We start from the raw sequence: 10,623 nt of genomic DNA on the forward strand, positions 1-10,623 counted from the left end.
AAGGAAATGTTGACCTGCTATTCACCAGCTCTGACCTCTCCTTTCTAATCTTCCCTTCTTCCCCGGTGAGTTAATAGCGGCGTGATATCTTAATAATCCTCGCCGTGTAGCGTTCAAGAGCCAGAACTCCACGGCGTCCTTCACGCCGACCTGCCAGTGCGTGCAGCAGGTGTCGTATCAAATAACCTTTCGACAAGTCGCTCTGCAACAACAGGCCCTCCCTGTTATTGTTGGGTCAACAGAGTCGCAGGAGGAAGTCTCCGGGATTAGACTGGAGTGGAGAACATGAGTGCGAGCGCTGTTCTTTGCCGTGTCCACCCAAGTGGCCCCCACTCCTACGCTTTGTGGCAGTGTTGGGGTTAACTCCCTCGACCCCCCCCCCCCCACCACCCGGCTGGCCCAGAGGTCAGGGGGGGAAACAGGCAGCCAGTCAGGCATTCTTTCTCCGTGACTGTGTGTGTGTAGCCACAGTGCTCTTTGACTCTGCTGGCCTTATAAGGCATCCAGTGTCATGGCAACGGCAGGGCTTGAATAGCAGTGTCAAATCCCTCAGCACACAGACGCACTCGCTCTCCCTAAAGGAGAAGCAGACAGAGCCCAGAGAAAAAAAAAGAAAAAAGGATCATATAGTGTCAGACACGACAACGGGCTTGTTTGCTTCATTTATTCCACCCGGAGGAGTGAGAGCTGTGGCTTCTGGAGCCGGATTGGAAAGAATAGGGGCGAGAACTTTCTCAGATCCGATGACATTCTGACAGCAGACGTCGTCACGACACGGGACGACAGACCAGTGCTGGACGACGTAACTTCTGCTGCCGTCACTTTAAAAAAATCCAAGCCTGAAGCTTCGTCACCCTCTTTTTTCAAAAAGCTGAAGACAAGACAAGAGTGAGTCTGGACTAGAAAACCGCTGCAGATGAGCAGATAAGAGTTCTGCGCGAGAACTGGTTGGACAAGTTTATAAGTTGGAGGAGAGGGCAGGGCAGTTTAACCCTGCCTGAAGGAGAGCAGCTTTATTTTCCTCCCACTTGCCCTGCTGCGAGGAAGCAGTGCACACAGGGACTTCTCACCGCCGTCGTTCCAGCAAGACTTCTCTAGTGGCGGCGACAATGCAGCGTGGTCGGTGAGGTGGATCTATTCCTGCTTTTAAGAGTGGAGAAAGTGAGCAGGACGGAGCGAGAGAGAGAGAGAGAGAGAGAGAGAGAGAGAGAGAGAGAGAGAGAGAGAGAGAGAGAGAGAGAGAGAGAGAGAGAGAGAGAGAGAGAGAGAGAGAGAGAGAGAGAGACAGGGTGTAATTTATTGTTTCCTGTGAAAGGGCAGGCTGCGCCCTTTTTTCTCCACTGGCTGAACTCTGAACCACGGGCTGTGTGCGCCTCAAGTTTTCTCAGATCTTCCGAGCCATTGATTTAGAGGTCAGGCCGGCAGGGGTGAGACGAGGAGAGAGAAAACAAGACCGGGCGGGAGCTGCGGGTCAATCGAAGTGAGCAAGGGGAGAAAGGTCAACGGAAGGAAGAAAAGTTTTCCCGAGCGCAGGACTGTAGAGCCACCGGGTCTCGTGATCAGATCCAGCGAGGCGGGTCAGTGTATGACCCACTCAACGGGCTGGGTGTCTCAGAGAATATGGCCATGGTGAGCGGGGGATGGGGCAACCCCAACGGGGAGACCAACGGACTGGGGGACAAGGTTTACCTGAAGGACGAGGAAAGCTCGCCGCAGGCCGGCAGCAGCGACGTGGACGTGGGCGACGATGACAAGGCGTGCGTGGTGGACTGCGTGGTGTGCGGGGACAAGTCCAGCGGGAAGCATTACGGCGTGTTCACCTGCGAGGGCTGCAAGAGCTTCTTCAAGAGGAGCATCCGGAGGAACCTCAACTACTCCTGCAGGTAGGAGGGACTGGCAGGACCAGCGGTCGCCGTTTTAAAGAGATATATCAGGGAAGTGAGAGAAAAAAATGTATTTGATACAAGTTAATTTTCCAGAAAGTTATGGACAAATATGGCATTTTTAGAAACAGATGAATTGTGTGTCAGAAAAATGTTACTTTAATTTACAGATAATCTGGATTTCAGATAGAAAAGTGAATTTCATTTTTTTCCCTCATTAGTTTGCTAAACGTTAGTGTTACCAGCAAAAACAAGTAATTGTAAAAGTAAGTGTACAAGTACAGGCTACATAGTGTGTTGTTACCAAACATTTAGTGTAAACTATGGAGGTGCCAGAATCTCAAATACAATTATATTTAACATTTCAAAAGTTGTACAATTCAAAATATTAAAATTATTTAAAATAAATATTTGTTTATTTAGCTGTTTAAAGGGTTAAATCCTTTTAAATGTAATGGTTTTTTTTATTACTATTAAAAAACAGACTAGAATTTGATATTCATATTCCAATATTATTCAATAGCTTTTAAATTGTAGCTTTTTCACGCAGTATTAAAGCGCTATTATAACCAGACTATACTGAAAGACAACCAATAGATTCATTTTTCAGTCAATCACGTGACAATATAAAAGCACTGTCAATGCATCATGGCCAATTCAAAAGCCAATTATTGTATTCTATTAATCCAAGAATATATATTTTTTAAACGACTATATAGATTAAATTGAACCATTCAATTATCTGATGGCATTGATTTATCAAACTTTTACGATTTAAAATGCATATGATCCACAACAACAACACTAGCTAACTAGTACACGCTTCACTCGCAGACCTCACGATGTCCAGTGAACATTTAAGTCACTAAATAACCCTTGATTAACATCAGTTTAATACGACTTTATTGTAAACACAACCACGTGGAAAGAGGTCAATGAATGGTGGATCAGAAGATGCAACACTTTGTGGCTCATAAGGAAGAAACAAAGACAATAGTGTGCTTTCCAAAAGCATATTTTTTTAGTTTTATGCACAAAAGACATAAAGACAAGGTGACCGCAGACGGCAATGAATTAAGAGTGAAAAGTTAACCCAAAACCTTTGATTGACAATCACTCCAAGCACCTACTGCTCAGGTCATGTTGTTTGGACTCTTTCTTCAGGAATCTCAGTCATGCTGGAGAGACTTAAACACCTGCTTAACTGCATAGACTTTGACCACCTTCATGTGGCCCTTCAGAGTTGAACCATAAAAAAAAAATTAATAATCTTATTAATGATCTACATTTACGATACTTCAAAGTTTTTATATTAGGAGAAAGATTAAAATGACTTTGAGCCCTTATGCACAACGTCGACCCACTTCTGCATTCATACATGTTCAACCTTGGATAAGTTACACAAACATCCTTGAAAGAAACACATGGAAGCCCGAGGGTCAGTCATGTGGGGGTGGATTGCTTCAGAAGGTCAACATTCCCATTATTCGGCGTCCACAAGAACTGCACGGAAACTCGCCTCGCTGCCTTTGCACACGACACTCTCGGCGTCAGAACACAGATCTCTCCCTCGCTATAGCAACTCACTGACCCTGAGCAGAAGGTGTCTTTTTAGTCACATCCCATAATGAAAAGTCTTTCTCATTGGGTTGTCGACGTGCGGGGCTGATGATTTACAAAAGGTCACAGCCTTGATAGCTTTTTCCGCCACGCTGGCTCACATGGTTCACTCATCATCGGAGGTCAAGGGGGTCATTGGGGGGGGGGGGGGGGGGGCTCTCGCTTTGAATGTTAAGATTTCTGTAGAGCGACTTCAGTGAAGAGTTTTCATATGTTTCAGTCTGTGCTTGTTTCATTTCCAGATCCAACCGAGAATGCCAGATTGACCAGCATCACAGAAACCAGTGCCAGTATTGTCGCCTGAAGAAATGTTTTCGTGTCGGAATGCGAAAAGAAGGTTAACTTCCTTATTTAACTCGGATGAGACTAGTAGATGGAATGTATCATTTTTCATTTATCTCCTATTCCTTTAACCTGTTCGTGCTTACAGAATCCATCCCAGCAACATGGACAAAACAGTCTGGACAGCTTTGAAATATTAACATAAATATTGTCAGACTCACTAGATTACACACATTCATTTACAGTATCAAAGGAATTACAACATTATTTCTAACGTCACACCTGAATCTTAACTTGACCTCAGAAACAAACTGGTCCAGAAACATTGGTCTAAGGCAGACCTGGACAAAGAGTGGCCCAGGGGTCACATCCAGCCCTTTGGCTGTATTTATGAGGCCCTCATGAGGTTAAAGTATAATAGATAAGATACAAAACTAAATTGTTCTGCTTTCATAAGCATTTCTTATATAGTTTATTTAATACCGATTATAAATGTTACTTACTACAGTCACAGTATATACTGTGGCCACTGATGAAATTATATTGCACACCCCTAGTCAAAGTAATATGAGTTACATCAACATTTGAAAGTATACATTTCTCCACTATTTGACGACTTTATGAGAAATTAATATTGACTTAAAAACAAACATATCATGTCTATCTATGGCCATGTAGTGTAACAAAGAACCTTAAGCTGACAGATCATTTTTAAGATCTATATTTTGGTCATTTTCACGTCAGCTTCCATTGTTAAGAGCCTCAAGAGATCTGGTTATACCAACAACACGCTAATTTGTAAGAACAAAAGTACAAAAATAGATACGTCAAGATGATAAGATTGTAACCGTAGATAACAGATCAAAAGACAAGATCACTGACAAGGTTATTGTTCCAAACTTTTGACTTGATAAGAGGATGCTTTAGGTTTACTGTGCCAGTAGTTTGCTTGGGTAGAGTTTTCCAGGGTGTCCATTGTTTGGTCTAGCTGGAATGACAGACGTTTCTATTTTCACATATTCATGCTTCAAATCAGCTAGTTTTAGATCAGGGGCCACGACTCTGTCATATAAGGGGCCAAAATATATGAGCAGATTGTGATATGTCGTATTAACATTATTTGGAGTTTTTTCTACATCATCAAAAACTCCCATCAAAATATATGTACTCCTCAGTTTTAAATCTGGATAATATCTTCATTGGCTTTTCTATCCATCCATCTATCCATCTATCTTAAACCCTGGCATTTTTGTGTCTCGATATTAATGTATTAATCTACTTTAGATAAAAAATTTAAAGGGGGCAACTTGAAAAGAGATAGTTTGTTTGTGTTTTGGGATGGATTATAATGAATCTTTCAGGAGATTCAAACTGAATCCTAGAAGCTCTTGAGTCATTTAGGTCAATAGTGTGGCCCTGAAGTTAAAACCACAACAACAAAAGCAAAATAGAAATCAGAATTTCAACAACTTTTGCAGTTCTTTGTATCATTGAAATATGTTTGTTTGTGACTATAAGACACTTAAAAAAGCAGAGGGTTCAAACTTATCAAGATTGAAAAAGAGAACTTCTCTTCAACTCTTCAACTGTCAACAATATTTCAAAGCCAGCTCACAGTGGGAAAGGTGAAGGTTCTGACTTGTGCTCATTAAAATGAGCATTTAACTGGTCACTGGGAGCTAACATTGGTCCGAGGACGCTTCACATAATGTTCTCTGAGGGGTGACCGTGTGCAGGAGGTTATATTGGGCCGGGTTATTAATGAACCATGCTGACTGGGCCAGTGACGCAGGTCGCTCTGTTTCCACAGTACCTGGAAACGGTTGCTTCACCTTTGACCCAGTAAGAGACTTAGTCCTTGAGTTGTTTTATCAAAACACAGTTAGTTAATAATCGTATCACTTTGTATCTGGTGCCATTATTTAAACTTCACACTGTTTCACTTCATATAAGAAGGCCCAATGTGATTTAAAATAATATATTTAAGAACAAAAAAATCATACTTAGAATCTACTATCATGATCTTATACCTGGAGACAAACTTGGGTAAAATATCAATAGTTTTTTTCAGCTGCTTCTACTTTTCTACCTTTTATTTGAAGTATGTATTATGTTGTTCATAACATAAGTTGTGACATCATGTCTGCTACTTCAGTTTTTAAATGAGTAATTGATCATTAATTTAAAAATAACAATATTTATGTATTTATTTTTACATGTTTATAACATGTTTTATTTTATTTTATACAATGTATTCCTTTTAATTATTTTTTACTTTGTCTCCTGTGTATATCTTGTACAATACTGGCAATAAACTTCTTTGTATTCTGTTTGTGAAACATGCTGAATAGAAATATATACATATAAATATACCAAATAATTAACTTTGAAGTTAGTCGACCTAATTTTCAAACCCCTCGTGAGACTGAACTGTGCCTGTGGCGCAGTCTTTGATGTCACCTTTTGGACTATAAATATAAAAATGACTTTTATACCGTCTGGAAAAGCATAAGAATTGTCAATCAAAAGTGTATATTCATCCAAAAACACATTTAATTTAAACTGCACTCCACCTGTCAACCAAAGTGGCAACACATTTAGAGACGACTGAATGTTTACAAGACTGTGTTGCTGTTTTAAGAGTCAGAATACTTAAGAGTCAACTCAAAACAACTGAAAATGTCAAGTTATTTTTTTTATGCGGTGTAAATAAAAAGCAAAGTAACATTTGAAGAGTTATTTCTGAGCTGATTTGATCTTCTTATAATTAAGTCTATTTAGATCACTGAACACGGCCTTTCTAATCCAATTGTGTCAATTACCGGGCGGCTTAGTAGATTCTAGTAAAAACAAAAATAAAGAAATAGGATTGTAAACAACAAACAGAAGTGACACATGACCAAACCAACACAAAATAATTCCTTGACAATCATCTCTTGCAACATCTTCTGAAACTTGACTGTATCACCCTGTCTGTCTGCAGCGGTGCAGCGAGGCCGCATCCCACCGTCTCACGCGAGCATCAGTCCAAACTCGCTGGCAGGTCTGGGAAATGCCGGGCCGGGCCATATGGGCTCGGAGTATTTCAACGGTCAGCCGGTGTCTGAGCTGATCAGCCAGTTGCTTCGGGCAGAGCCGTACCCAAACAGTCGGTACGGCGCCCCCTACGGTCAACCGCAGATGCAGTCTGCCAGCGGGGGGTCGGTCATGGGCATCGACAGCATCTGTGAGCTCGCCGCCCGGCTGCTCTTCAGCACCATCGAGTGGGCCCGAAACATCCCCTACTTCCCCGAGCTGCCGGTGTCTGAGCAGGTGAGCAGGTGCACATGCTCAGAAGTGGTTCAAACCATCATGTCCTCTGGTTTGTGGCCAACAGGTGGCGCTACTGCGACTGAGCTGGAGCGAACTGTTCATCCTGAACGCGGCTCAGTCGGCTCTACCTCTTCACATGGCTCCTCTGCTGGCCGCCGCCGGCTTCCATTCCTCGCCCATGTCTGCGGAGCGTGTGGTGTCCTTCATGGACCAGGTTCGGGTTTTCCAGGACCAAGTGGACAAACTGAACCGGCTGCAAGTGGACTCAGCCGAGTACAGCTGCCTCAAGGCCATCGCTCTCTTCTCACCAGGCAAGTCAGACAATATGATATAACTTGTGTTTAAATGATTCTAAATCATGATATAGGAGGAAAACGTTAAAGGAGAGAACTAACATCAGCTTCTCAACAGCTTTGTACCCCCTCTACTGGTCACTATTAGTTACTGAAACACTAAAATGACCTAATAAGGTCACATAACAGCAGGGGTCGGCGACTACATTTCCTCGGGGGCCCCAATTTTACCAATGCTAGTGTTTTGAGGGACCATCAAGCAAAACAAAGTGAGAAACATGTGAAATCAAGTCGCAAAATCAAGTTACATATGCTTAAAGTATTACTGTATTTTTTTTTTATAGCTTTTATTTAAAAAAATCCTTAAAATATTTGTTTACTTAAATCTTTTTGAGGGCAAAAAAACAAATACACAGGACAAAAGTCCTAAAACAAAAACCCTATAATCATATTTAGTGACTAGTTTTTATATGACCTTTGACCTCATGAGGGTGACATGAATCCAATGTCAAAGGGCCACTCTCTGCCTAGGCCTGGATAACAGGTTTGATTTCCATTTGAATTTTTTAAAAAAGGAACATTGGACAAGTCATGACTCCTTAATGATATTGTTACCATGGTGTCATTTTACATTAAGCTAATTAATTCATCATTTCTACCTCATAACAACTGAAGATGCACCTTATAGTACATTCATTTCCATGTGTTTTCCTTTTGGAAATATGTCTTCACTTTGATATGTAATTTGGCCAAAGATTTACTGAATTTAGTTTCTAATCAACAAAATACACAACGATACAAAATGTTACTTTTACTGTGTGTTTAATTTTTTGCACTTTTGGCCATTATTTAAACTAGCGAGTATACAATATAGTTTTTTTAAAAAGTGAGAATTCATTTTCTTTTTATCTAGTTTTCATGTGTTATGGGGGCAATAAGGTAAAGAGTAAGAAAACCATATATTTGTTGTTATTGTTTTGGAATTTGCCTGTTTACTTGAGGTCTGCAAAGGTTTGAATGATATCACTTAAATAAACAGTGTCTTTGAAATAGCAGTAAGGATTATTAACATGTATTTACAAATGCAGGACGATTAAAAATAAAAAAGCAATACTGCCGACATTTTAATATGAATGAATGAATTAAAATCTGATTTTTTAAAATGAATTTTCAAAGAATATATTAGCTGCTAATTCAGTGATGTGATCTCTTCATGGAAGAACATCGTCCATGTTCTCAAGGAAAATAACAAGACAGTGTAGGATTTGAGGATGACCCACATTACAGGTTTTTACCCAATTCAAATGACAAAAGTCCATAAACCATCTCCTCTGGTCTTATAGATGCATGTGGTCTGACTGACCCCGCCCACGTGGAGTCCCTCCAGGAGAAGGCCCAAGTGGCCCTGACGGAGTACGAAAGGTTGCAATACCCAAACCAACCTCAGCGCTTCGGGCGACTCCTGCTCCGCCTCCCTGCACTGCGAGCCGTTCCCGCCAACCTCATCTCTCAGCTCTTCTTCATGCGGCTGGTGGGCAAGACCCCCATCGAGACCCTGATCCGAGACATGCAGTTGTCGGGGAGCTCCATCGGCTGGCCCTACACGGCAGGACAGTGAACCTGTGGACCAGAGTGAGACAGGTTTTGTTCCCGCGGAGAGAATATCCATCGCCACCAAACCACGAACTGAATGTTCTCGACACAACCTGTCGGCTCTTCATATATGGATGTTGACAGTCTGTCCTGGACGCACAAGGCATACATGAAAACCAGACTCTTAACACGAGGCCCCAGGGCCCTACTACCTCTTCATATGACACACTTGTGACCTGGTGCTTCCTTTCTGCGCCACCATCACTAAAACTTCTTTAGTTCAACAGACGAGGAAATAACGTTGCCAAATGTCCTTTGAACCAAACCAAGGAATCAAAATAGTTAACATGGTAAACTAATGTACATTGTGGACAGTAGGCCATTTACAGATACAAACTAATTAAATAAATTGCTTCTTAGAAACATTTAAACATATAATAACATGATAATTTCGCAATCTCTTTTTATATTTTTCTGCATCAAGTATGATTTAAATAAGCATTGATTATTTTCTACTGCTTATACATTATATTTGTTTTTCACACAGAACATCTAAGAACTTATGTCTCTTTGTTGACACGCTTCAATAATACTCCAGAAATCATGTTCTGGCCTCTTTTCTGCAACTGTAAAATAGATAAATAAAGTAAATAGACGGTATAAACTGTGTTTAAAGTCCACCACAAGCGCGTGATGAACAGAAGTCAATACGAAGAAAAGGTGTTTCTATGATCAGGCAGAGACCTCAGGTGCAACTTTACAGCTAACCGGCTAACTAGCTAACTAGCTAACAACACTAGGTTTAGGTGGTGACTAAACAAGTGTGAATGATTTGTATGTATGTCTATGGCTTTACAAACATATTTAAAGAACACACATGGAAAAAAAAACACAATATAGAAAGATAACAGGTATAATGCTTCTTATTTCAAAGTTAGCCGCGCTAGCTTAACATATTAGCTACTAGCACGTCAACATGAACAACTTCCTTAAATTAACAATGTCATGGTTGAATAAATAGTTTATTTCTCTTACCTTCCTCTCTCTGGTGACGTGAGGCAGGAGGTGAACATAGAGCTCACAGGTTTGGTCAACATTAATACCTCATTTTTTTATACATGTATATGACGAAGATTGTATTAGATGTGCAGCGATCATTTAAAGGGAACAAGGTACGACATTAAAGCCGAGATTCACAGGAACTGAACCTAAAACCTTTTTTGATTTTTGTTGTTATTCGTGTTCCTTCATTCAAATGTTGCGGATTTTAATTCTCTTATTCAAAGTACTGATGTTGCTTGAAAATAAGTACACGTTTGTTGCCAAATTATATCAAAGTAAGTGAAAGTACACTTTTTATCACTTGTATTTCTTTTGCGAATCAAACTATTTTACCTGCTCATGTCCCCTTTGTTGTTTGTTTCAATCTTAGTGGTTTAAGTGTGCAGAGATGACTCACGTTTCTACACTGAAAGAGTTTTTAAGTGGTTGGTTATTTTTGCATTGATGGCAAATAAAGACATGCAAACTGAAGATTTGTAGAAGTGTCAGCGTGGGATTCTTGTTGGATGGATTTTTATTCCAGGAACGTAGACCAACGGCTCCCCCTGTTGGACAAACATGAGAATAGCTTCAAACCC

At 40.8% G+C, this 10,623-nt stretch overlaps 1 protein-coding gene across 1 annotated transcript; it reads left to right on the top strand.

Annotated features, from left to right (window-relative positions):
* Window positions 1-445: 445 nt before the first annotated feature.
* LOC148086696 (nuclear receptor subfamily 2 group F member 6-like) lies at window positions 446-10,516 on the top strand. The gene is made up of 5 exons (XM_087784887.1): window positions 446-1,883; window positions 3,746-3,840; window positions 6,769-7,097; window positions 7,162-7,408; window positions 8,734-10,516. Exons 1-5 carry the CDS (start codon window positions 1,621-1,623, stop codon window positions 9,006-9,008), a joined length of 1,209 nt encoding a protein of 402 aa, XP_087641013.1. The 5' UTR covers window positions 446-1,620; the 3' UTR covers window positions 9,009-10,516.
* The last annotated feature ends 107 nt before the right edge of the window (window positions 10,517-10,623 follow it).

Source organism: Callionymus lyra, chromosome 2 (assembly GCF_982586985.1).
Source record: "Callionymus lyra chromosome 2, fCalLyr1.hap1.1, whole genome shotgun sequence".
Classification (NCBI taxonomy): Eukaryota; Metazoa; Chordata; class Actinopteri; order Syngnathiformes; family Callionymidae; genus Callionymus; species Callionymus lyra.